Here is a 20,120-nt window from a genome sequence, read left to right as displayed (position 1 = left end):
GACTACTGAATTTACCGCTGGTCAGCATCGCAGCTTCTGAATTTTCAAGATGGAGAGTTTGAGGTGGAGGTAGGAGATGTGGAGAGTTTTAGGTGCAAATGTGTTGGGAAAGCAACCTCCTTCTTGTAATAAGAAATGATAACTCTCGCAAAAAAGATTAAGGAAGAACGGGAGAAGAAAGAAAAGGGAAATAATGCGACCGAAAACCCCAAACCCACAAGAATTTCTGTTCGCGACAAATTACTAACCAAAGGTAAGCTGGCAGTTTGTACGCAATTATTGTACAAAAATATGTTTCGCGTATTAAAATATTGATGTTAGTTCCTAGCTCCTTTTCGAATATTTCATTTAATCTAGCTCTTATTTTTGTCGCTGTCTCACGCCCGCCTTTCGTCCCTTTTTTCCGTTTTAGAAGTGACAGAACTTGAGGAAAATTTGCCGGGTGAGTTAAGAACCAAAAATACTTCATCGTAAATATTGGGTTTAGTTAGGTTAGAGGTTTGTATATCTAGTGGAAAAGTTCTTAATGCCTATTTTCAATAACATGAAAAAGGAATAACCCATATAAACCTTTAAGCTAAGAACATCTGGTGTTTGTGTGTTCGAAAAAAGACTCGTGTTGATCGACATCTTTTCTAACCTGATACGTTTGTGTGGTACTTAAAATTGCGAGTCTTTCGAGCGATACGTTAAATATTTGCAAAGATGTGATGTGATTGGTTGTCACCATTGACATTGGCAAAATTCATCTTGTCTGATTCTTTGGAGTTTCTCACTTTACAACATCATTTAGAAGGTAACAGTATGGACTATATCCAAGATTAAATGTATTTCTCATAAGTTGCTCTAACTTGTGATGTTTTGTGCAGAGCAAATTTGTTAGCCAGTCTTGAGAAATGTTCCAAGCACGCAGCTTGAAGCATGATGGGAGCAGATCAAAATACCCCTGGGACAAATTACCCTAGATAAAATGCTATCTCAAGAGTACACAGGGAGGCGGAGTGGCCTCATGGTTAGTGCACTGGTCTCCGGATTGAGCAGTCCGGGTTTTGAGCCCTGGCAGGGGGACATTGTGTTGTGTACTTGGGTGAGACACTTTACTCCCACAGTGCCTGTGAGGTGCTGTGTAGTGCTGTGAAGTATGTACTGTAAAAACTAAAGGTGTAATGGAATTTCGGTCAAGAATTGCAGTTGTGGATATATGTGTCACAAATACTTGTTCTGGTACTGATTGGTGATTGTATTTGCCTTTACAGAATCATGCAAAGTGGATTTCAAGGATCCAAATATTCTTTATGAATTTACTCTTACCGTAACACCAGGTCAGAAAGTAATACTCTTGGTTTTACAGGGCTCAAAAAAACCTTGAATTCCAGCTTGCCCTTCAGGCCAGCCGTTCTCAAATTTTGCTTGCCCTGGGCAAGTCGTAGTATACTTTTGCTGCAATTTAGTCGGCAGATGACCTGCCTGGGCCCTTGCCCATCGGGCAAGTGAGAATGAAACGTAACTTGCCCAGCAAGAAAATCTACTTGTCCCGGACGATTGGACAGCCCTTTTTTCAAGCCCTAGGTTTACATGTATAAAGTAAAGAAAATAGTTCAGTCTTTGTTTTACTTGAAAAATTATTTCCATTCTGGTAGTTCTAATCTCATTTCAATGTTTTTTGGTATATTATTTATTCAGGCAAATTATTGATAAATAATTCTATGTTGCTTTTTCTTTTCAAGGAGAAGGGTACTGGAAGGAAGGAATTTTTATATTTCATGTTATGATCCCACAGGAATACAATATTAAGGTGGGGTGTCCTTAATAGTCTTATTTCACTGTCAAGTACAATTAAAACTAGTGAGCACTGCAAATGTAGTGCAGTAAGAATCCATTGGAAACTCCCCACCTCCACAAAAATCCCTTATTAATAAGCCTAACACACTTGCAACTAGATGCAAGTTGAAAATTTGTGTCTGCTTGCAACTCTGTTTGGCCAGGCTTTGCATGAACTTGCATTCACTTGGAATGATTTGTGCCCACTTTGGTCACGATCAAATTTGCGTGCAAGTTGATGTAAGTTTTTCACTGTTTGGTCACCCAACCCAAGTCAACACAAGTGACCTGACAAATAAACCATTTAAGAAATAAGAAGTTGCCATTCGTGATAATATTTAAAGGTTAAAATGTGACTAAAGTTGATAGAGAGAGAAATAATACTGGCTTTTTCTTTTATTGGCATAAAGACAAATTCTTTCTTTTTAGTAATAAATATTTTGTCTTCCACAGCCACCTCATGTTTGGTGTGAAACAAAAATTTGGCATCCAAACATCAGTGAGAATGGAGAAGTCTGCTTAAGGTATTTGATAGATGCATACATGGATGATGTCAGACCAGTTTTCAATATGGTGCACCCTTTTCACGTTTTGTCTTATATTTAATCTTGCAGCTTGTTAAGGGAACACACCCTTGATGGCTCTGGTTGGGCACCAACAAGAAAATTAAAGGTAGTGTTGCGACCTTTAATGAATTTATGTAAACTTTAAAAGAACTTGGCATTTACGCCCCTGTGGCGTGTGTGCAAGAACAGACTTTGCTTTTATTCGTTCTAATTCAGGTGCGTTGCCCATTGGTTAATTGAAACAATTTAAATTTAATGATGCAGTGATGCAATATTTTTGTGGCTCAAGTGACTGAATAAAGTGGATTTGGGATTTTTGAGTCAAACTGGAGGTGGATTATTATCTTGGCATTTTTAAGGGGTTATATCAATTGTTAGGAAATTTTTAGGATTGACACGAAAATCATTGGAACATTATATTTTTAAATTAGGTTTGAATTGATTGCAAGGAAACATGGCGTCCTTTAGGATAGAAGGCTACTCTGACACTTTTTTGTCAAACTCATAATCAGTTAGACAGGACAAATGGGTAAAACTGACATAGTATTTTAATTTGAAGTTGCCCTGAACATAACATTTCTAAGACATCCTTCACCTTAATGATGTTACTTTTGTTTCATAGGATATTGTGTGGGGACTTAACTCTCTATTTACAGTAAGTACAGAACAATGCAAAAAATTGGTTTCATTGAAAAAATTCAGCATACTCCTTTATGCTCTTCAGTTTGAAAAACTTCAAAATAGATTTTTCAGGTTGCCATTTGGGCTAATTGGAACCATTTTGTCCACGACCAAAGGTCCAATCTCATTGGCCTTGCGCCATCCAGCAGCTAAAAAGTACAAAAATGTCATTTGCCTGTCAGGCAAGTTATGGATACACACTTGACATTGTCACCAGTTACTTGGCAAAATTTATGAACCAGGACTTTCTTTGCATGCTGCTCCTCACATGTAAGCTGTTTTGAGCTGGAATCCTATGTCTGCAATGCATACAAAGGGCTACACTTGCATAGCCGTCTGTACGCATTTCATGGCTGTTTATCGATAAGTTTTCTGGTGAATAATAATGGACTGCTGAGTATATTTTATGAACTGCACAAATTCAATCCTGTGGTGTAGTAAATGAGGCCTTATGCGCCACTTGGCACGAAGAAGTTAGGTGAAGGTGAAGGTTTTAGTAAATTTCTTATTTGTGTATTCCTTTTTACTTGCAGGACTTGTTGAATTTTGATGATCCACTGAATGTAGAGGCTTCAGAATTATATTTTAAGAATAAGGTAAGAAATGATGGTTCACACTCTCTAGCGATTACTTTTAAGAGCTTTTCCCTCTCAAGAGTATCGAAGTCCAAAACTGAGAGACAATCTGAGATTTCATTATAAAATATTGAGAAACAAACAGTACCACATAAAAGTACTGCTCAATAGCTTTCATGTGAATGAATGGTCACACATCAGGGTTTCATCCACAGACTTAAAAGTTAGAACTACCTTGTACAGCATAATAAACGGTACCACATGAAAGTACTGCTCAATAGCTTTCATTTGAATGGTCACACACTAGGGTTTCTCCCCAGACGTAAAGTTAGAACTACCTTGCACAGCATAATAAACAGTACCATATGAAAGTACTGCTCAATAGCTATCATTTGAATGATCACACAATCTAGTGCCTTACTACATGTAGTAAACAAACACCAAGGAAAAACTTATTTTACATGATAATCTTTTAACAGGAATCATTTCGAAGGAGAGTTGAAGATTACATCAGACTCTATGCATCACCCAGAAGATAACAAAAACACTGACAGGCCAACTCCTGAGTGATTGTTATCAGCACTGTTGTGAAAACATTACTTAATTCAAATACTTAACATAGCAGTAAAATCATATTTGTTTAGTAAAGTCATGTTTATAGCTTATAGATGAATGATAAAATTGCCCAACAATGCAATGTAACTGTAGGGCATTATTACAGGTATCTCTGTCAAAACTAGCTGAGGCACTTGCAAACAATTTGAATCGCCTCCTAGAATGTTGAAAGCGGGATGGTTTTTGATTGGCGGGGGTGGGGGAGAATCAAAGTGTATGCAACAACAGTGGGATGCACTTGGTGCTGTTTTTCATTTTTTTTGAATATAAATGCAGAGGGCTAGCTAAGGTTATATAGGCAGAGCCTGTTACATACAAACTCCTCAAGTCGTCTAAATTGTTAGTTTGTTACTGGGAAGTGACAAAGGAGAATGAGACAAGACAGAAATGTTTTGAAAGCCTGTGCAGATGTCATCTTCAGAGGCAAAAGACTAGTTTAGCTGAGAATGTATCATGAAATGAACATTGTTCTATCATTTGGTAGCTTTCAGCTCATCATTGCTAAAGTAGAGACACCTAACCCTAACGATGTAGGCAGCTAGTGTGAGCAGTACGTTTCTTCATATGTAAATAGTATTTTGTAATATTTGATATTAGAATGATTACACTACATAGAGTTAAGTGTAGCAATAATGATAGCTAGAGTATTAATGTCAGGCCTAAGGGGGTTGTAGACCCCTAACCTTCTGAGTCTCCCCAAGGGAGTCCCATGTCTTGTTGTGTTTACTTCACAGAAGGCTGGGGGAACTACTCCCATGTGAAAAGGTTGGGGATGCTTGTAATAAAATTTGAATTAAGCCCTGAAGATCAAGCTGGGTGTGGCTCGAGCTTTATTTGATCCCTAAAAGATACCAATTAAAGCGGAATAGGCGAGATTACCAGCCGCTGTTCAGGATGGGACCCCTTGCTAGTAGACCGGACTTGTGAAATCAGCAGAAATCGAGCCTAAAAACAGAAACAAGAGCCTTTAATTATTACTTCTCCGAGTGCACCCCAAAAGATACTTTGGTAGCTAAAAATAGTGGCGTTTCGTAATCAACACCCTGAGTAAGACCAGGATCCTTGATTTATACCCCTAAGGGAGACAACGAGCATCCCCGACCTTTTCATATGGGAGTCTCCCCTCCCCCCGGGTTTACTTCATCCCCTATCAGGGTTCATTGTAGGCTCAGTCTCCAGCCATTGGTATTTTGGTGTGCCCGCGATCCTGAGGGTGCAAAGGATTGTGGGTGCAGCTACACAACCACGGCTGTATATCCTAAATGATTCGACTTAACCCCCGCCTTCCCCTCCTTTCTAATAAGCCGCGCTCCCCATTGAGTGCCGAATCTTCGAATTCTACTTAGCGGCCCTGGCCCTCAATAGGCGACCCCTTTCAACAACCACCCTGTAGCCAAAGAACATGCGCGCGAAAATTCACGGCAGCTACACTACATTCTTTGTAAGAAAACATTTACAGTTACCTTGGATGCCAGAGGTTTATCTTGCGCGGTTTTCGGTGTCGGTCATGTCGGCCGCCGAAGCGAAGCAAAGTATTTCCGTCCGCCGCGCGCGAGAAAAAAACTCTGGTACGCAGGGTAATTTACAGTCGAACCTTCACTAACTAACGGCCACCAGCTGTCTACAACGGCCACTTCTTGGTCCCGGCGGACAGTGCGTACATTCACTCATTTTAATCACTTAGCCGCAACCTCAACGGCCACGGAAACACGTCTCGACTGCCGAATCCTCTCGACAACGGCCAGTTAACCAGTGAATATTTTGTGTCTAAAATCAGCTAGAAAAAAAGATTTGTATTGAAAGAGGGGCGGGGGTATACAAAGCTGCGAAAACCAAGTTTTCAGTGAAGAATTTTACACACGGAATCGATAGCGGGAAAGCGTGATTGGGCGTTGAAACAATGACATTAGGAACAGACAGGGGATGGGCTCATGGGACGGACCGCTATTTTTTTGAGGGGGTGGCGGTGGTGATGGGAGGAGTTGTGCAATTCCCCCACCGCACCCCCCCCTCCCAAAAAAAATCGGAACAAGTGCTTTCTGCTAACCAGGTTCTGTGTTTGACCTAAAACAAAATCTTGCACAACTGAGCAATTGTCCACGAGAAAACATGCACAACCTAAACGTGAGAAAAAATTTCACGCCTCAGAAAATAACCCAATCCCCCTCCCTAAAAAAACAAAATTGTTCCCTCTTACCCCGATGAGACAGCTACACAGACAATAATTGTCTCTAACTGTCCTTGCAAGGCCCATCCCAAGAAATCTCACTGCTGCTATATGGATGTCGGGTTCTCTCTTGTACCTTTAAGAACAAACAGTCGATCAGTTCTGCATCATAATCAAAGTCGATCTTTTGAATAAACAATCTGTTTTGAAATTGTGGTCCGAGCGCCCAGCTCAAGTCACCTAAACTCAGAACACAAATCCCTCGGAGCCAGTAGCCGTAGCAGATATTTTCTGCCCCTGGGAAAAACCACTTCACGGCTCGCGTTATGAATTCCGGTTGTTTTTTTCCCGGTACTGCCCCGGGTACACCGGGATGCCGGTAGAGAGAAGGAAAAAATGATTCATCAACGTAAATTGTATCGTTCAGCCACTTCAGAAGTGCTTTTGCTGTTTCTTCGTGCAGAGCATATTCACAGAATTCTCTTGTGCCAGCAATATAAGAAGATCCTTTATAGATTTTAATTCCGTAGGGGGCCGGGGTTTTCTTTTTCCCAGTCGCAACCCACTGATAGCTTTCGTGAAAGTTGTGGCCCGGGGCTCGTTGCTTCACTTCAAAGACGGAAGATGTGCGTCCTCGGGTGGCGTTCGTCAATTCACAGCCTTCTGCATTTGTTCTCCCGTTCAAGGCTTGTAATCCTTGCACAATGCCTTGATTCACGTAGAGGGGGAAATCTTGACCGCATAAATTTAACAAATAGCGCCAAGGAACGGTGCTTTCAAGCAACTCCTCGACACAATTCAATTGAGCTTGAACCGTAGAAACGTGCAGATATATCACTTTGATTCTTTTCTTTGTGACGTACACATTTGGCAAACACCGAACAACTTGTTCCACAGCGTTAACAAATTCAAGAGACGATGAGGCATCTATATGAATGCAGTAAACGTTGTGAGGCATGTAAATAAACTGCAGTTGTTTAACAAACAATCCCGCGCCTTTGTAAAGTTGCAGGACGTAAGCGAGCGGAAAATTCACTTCCGCTTCCGTTGGCTGCGAGTGCAAGAATAGCGCTGAAATTTGGCGGCAACTAAGCTGAGAAAATGTCTTATACACATGGTAATCAGTCACGTGGAGCTTGTTTGGTGCACGCTCGGAACGCCGGACAAAAACTTCTTCTTCGATGCGATGTGTACAATAATCTAAGGATGGAACCTGCGCAAGAACAAAAAACAGTTCAAACAACTGATCAATGAGGTCCGTTCACAATAATACTACGCCGGAGGAATTTGAAAACGCAGCTTTATTTCTACGGTTAGGCCTACCGTCCACACTAATCTATCAAGAAAACGGAGCTTTTCGAAAACGCTTTTCAAACTGGAGGAATTTGAAAACGCCGGCTTTTCGTTTTCGTGTAGACTGAAAACATTTTGGAAACGGAGCTTTTGGAAAACGATGGCTTCACTTCCCTGCCCGGGTTTTCCTCAAACACAACTGGTCAAAATCAAAATGACTGGTGACTGTTGCGTTTTCACTGAATTTCTCCAGCGTAGTGTAGGCGGAAAACAACTGGAGCGTTTTCAGAGTGAAGCCTCCGGTCCTGACATTTCTTTCGCTTTCTGTTTTTTTTTTATTTGATAATTAAGAAACAGGAACTAGGTAACAATAAACTTAAACAACAGGATGATTGAAATGAAACTGGTTCCAAACAAAAAAAGTCTTGAAAAATTTAGCGTACAGTTTTCAATATGTGCCATCGATCAATGACGCTTATATGTGCCTTTAAGTGCTATATTACCCAGATCCCCTGAAGCGCAGAACGTCCACAAACGCCCTATATGTGGACTAAACTATGTCAGAAATTACTTCAGAACAGCGCATCAATTCAATTCAAAACAAAAAAAAATGATGAGAGCTTTAAATAGTTTAATTTATTTCAGTGCGATCGCAAGTTTGCCTGTCTTGTTTGATTGACGTGCAATTTGAAATTCATAAACGGCACTGCAGGAAATTCTACTCGAAGGAGCTTAGTCACGGTATTTTTAGTTATTTAATTTGGCGACTGCAAAATTACCTTTATATTGAAAGAAAACTGAAAATAGTAGTTTACTAAGATAGAAAAACACCAAAGAGATAATAATAAACTATAAAGGAACAAGGATCGTCAAGGATGGAGCCGCGGAAGATTAACACGGATTACAAACGACAAACATGAAAAATTGATGTAGCTCCTATGTTAATTTGGCGCGTTTAAATAAGTAAAAGTACTTCACGTTGTAACCTCACTACTTACAACCGCGAAGGCCTTGAGAAAGTCTACTGTGGATTGTAAAATTTAACGAATCAAAAACACTATCTGATTCTAGTTGAGTGGGTATATACACGAATTGCATGGTCGAGGGTTCAAACAAAGGACTCATATTATATATACGGAAATTGAGCAAAACCCGATCAAGAAAGACAGGGAGAGTGCAAGTAACATCGCTTATTTTTCGCAATGTGAATAAAAGAGTCCCTGAACTATTAACTTCTACAGTGGAACCCTCCTCAAGATCACCTGGTTAATACGGTTACCTCGTTGTCACGGCCACTTTATTTTGTCCTGGCGAAACGCTTAGTGCATTTTCTTATATAAAAAAAAACCCGTTAATGCGGCTACCCCGTTAAACGGCCTATGGCCACATTCTGAAATCCCAACCTGTATAATCCTTTATAATTTTACCCCGTTTATACGGCCACTAAAACCAGTTACGGTCATCTTTCCAAAGTTAATATTGTTTGGCAACGCCGTTAGCACGCCCAAATTTTCATGGCCCGTTGGTGACCGTATTAATCAGTGGAGTTCCACTGTAAAAGTTTTAACCAACAATACAGTTACTCACTCTGGTATGAAATGGCGATAAAAATTCTTTGGGCAGTGATGATCCTTCAATCGTCGTAACAGGCTTAAAATGGGGAAAGAAGGTAACGTAAAACGAGGTTACAGCCAAAAACAGAAGACCTCCAGACAACAACAGCAGCCCTCTTCCATGGAGCCTTCTTCTTAAACCCGGCAATGCTCTTAACATTCTATGCAGAGAAGAATTAAAGTCTGGATAAGTATTAGCCTATGCCATGCGTGAACAACTAACTTTGTATATTCTAGCATTTTCTTGATTTTGTGCCTGCAGTTGTTGGTGTTAATAAATGAATTAAGAATCAATTCCCTCATTTCTAACATAGTGTAAAATACACACCTGAGACTAGGTCCTGTGGATTAAATGGCCAGAATTGATTTCCTGCAAATAAGTTTTGCCACACCGATGGTTAAGTGAAGATAAATTTAAAGTTATCAGACGCAACCGAAATTCTGCTTAAATTAAGTTCTAACCGATTTCTAAAGACTGGCAGCACTTCAAGTTGCAAATATTTTTACAGCCGTTTTCGAAGAGCAAACAGCAAAGGAAAACATAACTCAGGAAAATGAACGGTGTTAGCTGCTAGTGTTGAAGTTTTATAGTGAGTCATGGAATTAAGTTCAATCAATGTCTTACAGTGTCAAATACGCAAAACTCAGCTAAAAGGAAGAAAAAATTATATAAACAAAATTTTCCATGTAATAAACTATACTAATAGTAAATAAAGTTGTCGTCTGACTCGTATCGAATCTTAACGATCCATGATGTAAATATTCTTGCTAATATGATAAAAGGCCGAAATTAAATGGCACGAGGTGAAAATTTTTTATCATGTGGTAAGCTTCGAGGAATTCATGAAAGCAAATGCCACGATGGCTGTAAATGAAAGTAACTGGAGTATTGAAAATAATTGAACTTTAACAAAGGAAATTCTAGATATTCCAGTGGACCTTCAACAAGGGATAATTAAAGATCTCTCTGTTAAATTACTAGCAAAATGGTGTTAACTTGTGAGAATCGTTACAAGCTTGTCGCATGCAAATTATATAGAAAATCTAATGACTAGATTTTCTACAAATAAACAAAACCGATTTTAAAGGCCCTATTTGTTTTTATTCATGTTGCCATGGCAACGACGCATACGTCAGCTTAACCATCAAAAAACTAAAATTTGTGTTGTTAACTTGCTTGCTGCCATTTTTGGTGACCGAGAGATCAAGGGTTTTAGAGGAAAAGGTGAATGAAACATAGGTATCAAAAACTGTGTTCAGCCACCTTAAGGTGATTACTCACATCTGCATTGCGCATCCTTAGGCCCAGTTCATACGTCGCATTTCTGCCGTGTCGAATTCAATTCAATTAAGTGCGGCAGAAATGCGACTGTGGATTCATACGTCGCACTTGTGTCGCACTTAATTCAGAATTTATACCGTCTGGTATGTCGGCCAGCGGAAAATGTTTTAAACGTAGAGTATTCAATATGGCGGACGAAAATACTGAGCGACGAAGGACTTTAATTTTGCGAAAAATTGTCCGCCAATGGAACGAGAAGGAGAAGGCTGACAACAGATTCGTATGTGTTGCAATATGTTCAGGTTGCATTGGGTCGAGAATGGCCAAGTTTCTTCTTTTTCTTTGGCGGGCAAACATTTACGCATGTTCAATACTAACTACTTAATAACCGAGAGTGAAGTCGTTACGGGAAAATCTCAAACTGAGGCCTTGCCGTATTGACCGAGCGATAGCGAGGTCAATACGGTAGGCCGAGGTTTGAGATTTTCCCGTTACGACCGAACGGTCGAGGTTATTAAGTTGTTTATTATATGGCTCATGAATTATAGAAAAGAAAAAATTATTCGAGCGGAAGTCGTCAATTTAAATCCGGCGATGCGCGCGTTTACCGATTCATTCATCGTCTCAAACCCAGGGCAAAACTACACAGTCAGTGAACTTCACCACTGTATTACGTCTTCCGTTAAAAGTACACATTTCTTTACGGGAAAAATGATTGTCCCAGCCTCAAAAAGGTGTTTTAGTATCGTGGCGCCACAACTTGATGGGAGATTTTTTCCAACTTTTGTGGCGAAACGTCAACGCACATGGAAAAGACAGAAAGTGCTTCAAAATAGTCCAAACCAACGGCCTTTCGGTGAAACAAAATACTAATGCTTCCGAATGCACTGCTTAAAATAACTCGATCTTCGCATTCGCTCTCGACGACATATCTTCGCCCTCTTCATTCTGGGATTTATGGATTAACTTTTCAAGTTTTGTGAACGTCTAAAACTTCCTGCAGTTATCAGAAACACTGCTACCGACAGAAACCGCCCGATTGTTGACATCTGATGATCCTGGAAGCTGATTTACACTTGCTTGTGTTAAAGAGAGAGAATCTATTTGATGAGAACTGTGACGGAGTTCAATGTTTCGGTAATTGTTATGACTAAGATGATAACTTATAAGTTTCCTCGTGTTGTTCTGCTCAGGATGCATGACAGATCAGCCGATGGTGTTTTTCACTTAGCGATTTTAGCTTTACTTAAGACTCGGCAAACTTTGATTTGTTTTCACTAGTGCCCGCCAAGGTTACCGGCTGGTAAGTCAAGAACGACTTCTATATAAATTTTATTAAGGAAAAATCCCTAAACGTCTATCTACTCGGAATTAAATTTACTTCTCTTACTGTTTTTAATCAGCTTTCATCCTTTCAATGCGCTTGAATTTTCCAAGCCGGGCTCTACCTAATTTGCATAATCGGTAATCGGCCCGTGGGCATTACGGCTGCATAATGACCGCTCAGATTTCCCTCTTAGCCGATCAGAGCGCGCGTTATATCGGCCACAAGCCAAAGCCATATAATAAATTAACATAATGTATGCATTAGATTCGACGCGGCAGAAATTCGACGTCTGAATCGGTGTCGCATTGTCGGATAATGCGACAAGACCAGCCGAACGTGCGGCAGAAATGCGGCAGCCGACTCAGACGTCGAATTTCTGTCGAATTTAATTCGTTGAATTGAATTCGACAAGGCAGAAATGCGACGTATGAACCGGGCCTTACTGCGCATAATTTATGGCGTCACTAGCCCGCGCTTGTGCACGCGCACGTTGGAAACATGGCGGATTTGCCTTGATATTGAGTTCTGTCAGGAGCCATAATCGGGGACGGAGACCGTAACTCTTGGGATCCGCGCGCACCTATGATATGGGACAATTTTTCTATTTTTAGAACAAATTGCGCCATCCTGACGTCATATATCCGCGCGGATTCACGCACATGTCCGGGGCTCTCGCGTGGATGTTGTCACGTTGCGTGATCAAATGGTGAGAGTTGAGAGATTCTCTTGCGTATTTTTCACAGCGATGGCAGGGAAAAAGGCAGGGAATACGAACCAAGGCACTTATATGTAGTTTTATGCTCTGAACTTACGGAAAAGGTGGGTTTTTCAGGGTAGAAAACAAGACTTTAATCTCGCGCTGGAAATGAATAATAAGATCTGCTCACGCTAGTTGTAAGCTTACGCGTATGTTTTTGCGTTTGTTCTGACTTAAGAATATAGCAAGAAAACTCTCTACTCTGGTATCGAGTTAATTTGTGAGTTTCTCCGGACAATGGTTAATCATAACCAAAACCTGTTTTGATGGTTTCTTATTGTTTCTGCTTGTTTGGTGAGTTTGCAAAAGCTCAGTGAAAGGAAAGTCTGACGCGTACAATTAGCTCATTTGCATAGTGCAGCTCGTGCACTTTCAAGTCCGAGTCGGTGTTTTCAATTGTCAACAAATCTTGACAAAGATTTCTTTCGTTATCTTTTGTGCTGAGATGCTGCAACAAATTTCACGAACGCAGAAAAGGCTACTAACATCATGTGTGTTTCTTCAACATAAGCATAGTGAAGTTGTACACTGCAAAAATGAAAATAGACAAGGAGTTTTCATAACTCGATCAACAAAGTCGAAATTATTATTCCAAGTTGATTAAAGAAAGCGTAATCGTAACTTTGGTGATTATTTCTGCTTTATTCACATATTTTCAGCTAAGCTTAATATGTTCTCAAACATTTATCAATCTTAAACACATTTAAGAACTATAGAGCTATTGTTTGAGTTCGATGTACGCTCTCACACGAAAGTGCGATGGAACTTCGGTGCAATTTGTCATGTTTACTGGCTGCACAAAACACGCATCGGCGGGCGCTCTCATTCATCGACAACAGAGAATTTACTGGATTTTTGCACGAATAAAACTGAGCAGTATCTACGGACGTAAAGTTATTAAGCCTTGATGAAACATCAAGCGCTGCTTACAATTCAAGCGAAACTCAAACTAGCAATTATTTTGTTTTACTTTTCGGTCGCGATAGACTGACAAATTCCTTGCAAACGTGTGGCAAGAGGAGCTAGGAAACTATGAAGTCCTGAAGCTCTGCTATATCTAAATATATCCAGCTAGTTTTTTGCTGTGTAACGGAAAAGCTGTTAATCTTTACCACATGTGAAATTTAAAGTGGAGTAATGTACAGCTCATGTAAAAGAAGCATCCGTCGGAACACAATTTGGTCAGCGATATATATAAGCTTACAGCGGAACATACCTAAATTCGACACTGTCTTACTTCACTCAAACTGGAGCAGCTTACGACGAAAATACTTAAGCAAAATTCCAACAGACGTAAACGCGTTGAGTTGTGGGCCAAAAACGTGAAAAATTTCGGGAATTTCGGACGCCATTTCCCCCGCGCGACATCCGCAAAAATCCTCGCAGCATGTACGCGCGTGTGCCGCAGGTGATGGCGCAATTTGTTCTAAAAATAGAATTATTGTCCCATATCATGGGGACAACCCCAATACTTGAAATGGCGCGCGCTTACAGTCTCCGTCCCCGATTATGGCTCCTGGTTCTGTCAGTTAAAAAATGGCTATAGCTCACTAACGGGCTCGGGCACCCCAATTTTTTTTTCCGGTCGTCTTAATCAACTAATTATTAGCTTTGCGTGAGAAAAGACTGATCTCATTTCTATAGCTGAAAATTGAATAAATAAGGAAAATAGCACCTGCACTGTTGTCTTTTCTATTTGCAGCTTGACAGCCGCGGCAAGAAATTTGGTTCCAATATTTTAACAAGGATTCAGCTGTCTGTCAAAATCAAACTTACAAGTTTATTTGTGTCCGACACAAGTATTGACTGGAGTTTGAGGTGTGTTTTCATGAGTCTGGGCTCACAAAGATTTTACAATAACTTGGAATGCGCTCTTGTAGTAAGCATTAAATAATGCTAAAATGGAACATTTTCAATGCCTAACTGCTCCTTAACGAGCATGGGCACCTCCCCTTTTTATTTTATAATTAAAGTTCTCATATGATAAATATTCAGTGGACAAAGTCTTGCATACGAAATCCTTCTGTTCCAAAAACTTAAAAGATAATCGTTTTTCTGAGCCTTAATAAAGGAAGGTTTATGAAATATTGGTAGCCTCTAATGAATTATTTAACCTAAATTCCCTGGTTTTAGTTTTGCTTGATCGCTCGACTCGCTCGATCGTGAATTGAACTCTTGAAATTGAAGAAACAGCCACTCGAAGGAGCGACTGCATCGATCGTGCACAAATATAAGCTTACATTTCTGACAGTTTCCTTTAAGCCTCAGTCTTCTGTTCATTTAAGCTTATTTTACCAAATAACGAAAGAAGAAAGCCATTCATACCTTCAAGTCCAGCCTTAGACGCGCAACTCATCAATTTAAAACGGAATGGAAAGGAAAACGAAACCCACAAACCTGCTATTGAATAAGAGCATCTCAAACAGCTCAAAGCCAGGGGCGTTTGTTCGTTTTCTTCTCCCCTCTCGCTTTTAAGAAATGTCTGTTTCCATATTGTTCTTTTCTTTTGCCGAAGAGGCCGTGAAGGACAAAGAGCTCAGCAACCAAACGCTTCAACCATGTGCAGTTGGTTTTCAATTATTCGGAAAACTGATCCAAATTTAAGCTTGACTAACTTTTGAGAAACGCTTTTACCGGATGCAATTTTCGTTTGTTGTCAGCTTGATATTTAGGTTAACGAGAAGTTTAAAGTTGTTTGTTTGCCCGAGATCGAGAAAATGTAAACTATAAACTCGCCGCGATCCAAGAAATATTTTGATGTGTCGCTTTGTCATACTAGTATTTTTGAATGAACGTTTTCGCGCGGTTTATGGCGCTTTTGGCTTCATGTAAGCCGGACGATATTTAATACACACTATCTCAAAAGTCTCAATGTTATAAAAGAAATGGTAAGCGTGCAGTGTGCAACCATCGAGTTATATATGTACCTGGGAGGTTTGCTAAGCACTCAAGAAGCTAGAGTCGCACTCGGCTATCGCCCCGTGCGACTCTTACGCTTCTCTTGTGTTTAGCAACCTCCCGCGTGCATAAACTCGATAGTTGCACGCTGCACGCTTACCATTGTCCCTGTGATATGTATGGGATGATTTTGCTATTTTTAGAACAAATTGCCCCATCGCGTGCGGCACACGCGCGTACATGTTGCGAGGATTTTCGCGGATGTAGCGCGGGGAAAATATCTTCCGAAATTTTTGATGCTTTTGGTCCACAATTCAATACGTTTATGTCTGTTGGAATTTTGCTTAAGTATTTTCGTCGTTAGCTGCTCCAGTTTAAGTGAAGTAAGACGGTGTCGAGTTTAGTTATGTCCCACTTTATATCAATGACCAAGCTGAGTTCCGCGGCTTCTTTTACAAGATCTCCACATTTCTCCACTCTAAATTTCACATATATAAGATACGTTGAAGATAAACCAAAAATGTATGAATTCCTTCATGGAGCCAAATTTTGCTTGTTAGAGACTAAGAATGGTCAATTGGACCGATTTATGGCGAAAAAGAAAGTTTTGGAGAAAATTTGTGCTTTGCCATGACACAGAAAAAAAAACAAGTTGATATGTTTGAATATAGCAGCGTTTCAGGACTTCAAAGTTTCCCTCCTCTCGCCACATGCTTGCGAGGATTTCGCTAGAGTCTACCGAAAAGTGAAAAAAAAAAAAAATAATAATAATAATAAATGCAAGTTTGAGTTTCGCCTGAATTGTAAGCAACGGTTGATGCTTCATCAAGGCCCAATAAGTTTACGTCTGTCAATACTGATCAGTTTTGTTTGAAAATCTGTTGTCGATGAAAAAGAGCGCCCGCCGATGCGTGTTTTGTACAGTCAGAAAACATGACAAATTGGACTTCCGCACTTTCGTGTGAAAACGTACATCGAACTCATATAATATCTCTAGTTTTTAATATGTTGAAGGTCGATAACTGTTTGAGAACAAATTAAAAGCTTAACCGAAAAAATGTGAATACAGCAGAAATAATCAGCAAAGTTACGACGACGCTTTCTTTAATCAACTCGAATAACGATTTCGATTTTGTTGGTTGACTTATCAAAACTAGTTGTCTATTTTATTTTTGCAGTGTAAAATTTCACTATGTTGAAGAAACACAGATGATTTTAGTAACCTTTTGGCGTTGGTGAAATTTATTCCAGCATCTCAGCACAAAAGATAATGAAAGAAATCTTTGTCAAGATTTGATGACAATTGAAAACACCGACTCGGACGCGTCAGACTTTCCTTTCAAAAATTTTTGCAAACTCGCCAAACAAGCAGAAACAATAACAAACTATCAAAAACAGGGTTTGGTTATGATGAATCATTGTCTGAGAAACTCACAAATTAACTCGATACCAGAGTAGAGAGTGTTTTTTTAGATAACTTTTCTTTACAGAACAAAGGCAAAAACTTACGCGTACAACTATCGCGAGCAGATATTATTCATTCACAGTGCGAAATCGAAGTCACGGTCTTGTTTTCGACCCTGAAAAGCTTACCTTTTCCATTAGCTCAAAGCATAAAAACACATATAAGCGCCCTGGTTCTTATTACCTGCCTTATATTATTCCCTGCCAGCGCTGTGAAAAATCCGCGAGAGAATCTCTCACCATTTGATCACGCAACATGACAACATCCACGCGAGAACCCAGAGTAGAGTACCAGAGTAGAGAGTTTTCCTCTTCTTCTTCAACCCTATCAACCCAACAGAAATCTAAGATCTTCCTCAAAACATCTGCTGGTGGTATCAAAGTCTAATCTGGAGACTTACGGCGATAAAGCTTTCAACGTTGCCGCTCCCAAACTTTGGAACTCACTCCCAACCAATCTAGGATCTATTTCATTGCTCACAGTTTTTAAGAATGAGATTAAGACTTTGCTCTTCAAAGAGGCTTTTAATTAATTAAGATAACTTAATTGGATCACAATGGTGCGGTTGGTACCCAACCGCACCAAGCTATGATTTTTGTTTTATTGATTTTTTTTTTCTCTTTAACTTTTATTATGCCCAATTAGGTCTGTAATCATACGAGGGATAACAAAATCGGACTCCCGCTGCGCGGTCGTCCGATTTGTTTATTACAAGTATGATTACAGACCGAATTGGGCGACAAGAAGTCTTTTTACCAATGGATCATAGAAATTATAATTTCCAAGGAAAAAAATAGCCAAGTTATTAAAGAAAGGGAAAATTTGCATTAAAAGACTGACATTTGTGCCATAGCATAAACAAAATCACTACTGTCTTTTGAAATATCGTCATTATTCAAGGGAAAAAAATTCTCCATTTTGAAGAAAGCTTAATTTAGGAGTCTGTACATTGTTTCTATGGTGATTGAAACCAAGTTTGTGATTGGTTGATTTAAACTACAACTTTAAATGTGCTTACTTGAACTGTCCAATTACAAACTGTTCGATAACAACTTGGTAGGTGAATTAGTGGAAAATAGGAGTTTTTTTTAAACCAGTCACGATCAAGGAAATTGTTATTTTTATGATTATAAGTAGGAGCGGTTTAATTTTAATTAATTTATTAGAAACATTGTAAAGCGCCATTGAGCTTTGGAATTAAGCGCTATATAAATTCATTCATATTATTATTATTATTGCTTTGATGAACCACACGATGTTTTTGAAGTTCACTATTTAATGAAGAAAATACATGTTTCGGATGAGACATCATCCATCGTCAGTTGTACAGTGAGAAATAAAATGAAAATATGCAATAAATAGCTGACAAAGTGAGATATTAACAAGAATAATTAAGGATGAGGGCGCGAACCAAAAAGAAAGGGTAAAACTATTTAAGCTAAGAAAGGAGACTAATTATTATGAAAAGGATAAATTAAGATGTTTGACCTGGGAAGTTAAAGACGGCTGTTCCCAATGGAACTAAAGGATGTGCATGGCTTTCTTGATTTTCAATTGGAAGCTTGTGGAAGCAGAGTCGAGAATTTTAAAACGGCAATCTTCTGAACAAAGGGGGCAACAATTTTCAGAACTTCTCAGGTGCTTAAGGATGTGGGAATGTTTGTCCGAGGAGTGATGTTCGCGGATGCGAGTGGCCAAGTGCCTGTTGGTTTCACCAACATAACAGGCACTACAGCCTGCACATGAAAACTTATAAATGACTCGCGATCGTATATCCGCTGGGATAGGATCCTTGACCCCAAACCAACTCCTGATTTTAAACGGGGTGAACACCAACTTAATGTCTAGGTCAGTACAAAAAGTGCGAACTACTTTCTTAATTCTGAGTTGCGTTGTGATAGAAAAAGGACCGATGTACGGTAATTTAAAATACCATCATCATCATCATCATCATCATCATCATTACTATTAGAACCCACGACATGTGCGTGAGTCCGCGCGGCTACATGTCGTCAGGGTGGCGCATTTTGTTCTAAAAATAGCAAAATTGTCCCATATCATAGGTGCGCGCGGATCTGAAGACTTACGGTATCCATCCCAGATTATGGCTCCTGGAGCAAAATAAAACTATGACGCGATATGGATTACGTAACATTGAACAGACGCTATTTCGAAAACCTTCTGAAAATTATTTTGGATGACATTAAACGAAATTTGAAACATTAATTCTTTCAAACATCACAAGTGGATTTAAAGCTTGTTACAGGTTGCACCTGTGGGAGGTGCAATGGTCGCATGGTTAGTGCGCTCACCTCCGGATCGAGCGGTACCGGTTGGAGCCCGTCCTGGCCGGGGACATTGCGTTGTGTTCTTTGGCAAGACACTTTACTCTCACAGTGCCTCTCTCCACCCAGGTGTATAAAAAGGTACCGGCGAATTTAATGCTGGGTGTAGCCATGCGATGGACTAGCATCCCATCGGTGGGGGGGGGGGGGTGGGGGGGTGGGTAGGGTGGTAGAAATACTCCCAGTCGCTTCATGCTACAGAATCCGGGATAAGCTCCGGCCTGATGGACCACTTGGCTCGTATGCAGACACGACAGTGTTATTGCAATTCAAAACTAATCATTTCTTCGTTACATAATTTATATGTTTGACAGCAAAGCGAAATAACAAAATAAAACTAAATTAATCAATTTGCTCTCCCAATAATAAAGTAATTAAAAGGCTTTGTACTATTAAATTAACCTGTCAAACCTTACTTACTTACCTACTTACATACGTACGGCTTACTTGCAAATCATTGCAGTATAACAGGCCTTAACATCAAAGAATGCCCGTAAACTATTGAAATATTTGCCATGATCTTGTGGAAAAGGTGATTACTAAGTCTAAAAGAAAAAACTGAAACAAAGCAGAGACCATCACAATTGGAATACAGTTTATCTTTGCCTTTACACCTTTTGCTGTTCATTTACAGAAAATATCCATTCATTTGAGTCCAAATTTGTTTCATTATGGTCAATATACTCTCATTAACACCAATATGACCTTCATTTGC

At 39.7% G+C, this 20,120-nt stretch overlaps 2 protein-coding genes across 8 annotated transcripts in view; one reads left to right on the top strand and one right to left on the bottom strand.

Moving 5' to 3' along the window:
* Positions 1-4: 4 nt before the first annotated feature.
* LOC110063487 (NEDD8-conjugating enzyme UBE2F-like) lies at positions 5-5,069 on the top strand. The gene is made up of 9 exons (XM_020770482.2): positions 5-253; positions 413-442; positions 1,257-1,322; positions 1,728-1,795; positions 2,275-2,345; positions 2,436-2,493; positions 3,010-3,042; positions 3,602-3,664; positions 4,123-5,069. The coding sequence occupies exons 1-9, from the start codon at positions 136-138 to the stop codon at positions 4,180-4,182; spliced, it is 567 nt and encodes a 188-aa protein (XP_020626141.1). The 5' UTR covers positions 5-135; the 3' UTR covers positions 4,183-5,069.
* LOC110063486 (N-acetyllactosaminide beta-1,6-N-acetylglucosaminyl-transferase-like) overlaps positions 4,501-20,120 on the bottom strand; it is a 20,761-nt gene continuing 5,141 nt past the window's right edge. Inside the window, exons 2-5 of one of the 7 annotated variants that reach the window (XM_089288065.1) lie at positions 19,830-19,963; positions 9,660-9,701; positions 9,306-9,492; positions 4,501-7,638 (exon numbers count right to left, since the gene is read on the bottom strand). In XM_089288065.1, the coding sequence (XP_089144191.1) occupies positions 6,490-7,638; positions 9,306-9,491 (1,335 nt within the window). In that variant the 5' untranslated portion in view covers position 9,492; positions 9,660-9,701; positions 19,830-19,963 and the 3' untranslated portion in view covers positions 4,501-6,489. The remainder of the gene's footprint in view (positions 7,639-9,305; positions 9,493-9,659; positions 9,702-19,829; positions 19,964-20,120) is intronic. The other 6 variants (XM_089288067.1, XM_089288068.1, XM_020770479.2 and 3 more) reach the window with 6 other exon arrangements.

This window comes from Orbicella faveolata, unplaced genomic scaffold (assembly GCF_042242905.1).
Source record: "Orbicella faveolata isolate gen_17 unplaced genomic scaffold, um_ofav_v1 contig_15, whole genome shotgun sequence".
Lineage (NCBI taxonomy): Eukaryota > Metazoa > Cnidaria > Anthozoa > Scleractinia > Merulinidae > Orbicella > Orbicella faveolata.
The sequence above is the reverse complement of the archived record's forward strand: the minus strand, read 5'-3'. Positions and strand labels throughout refer to the sequence as shown.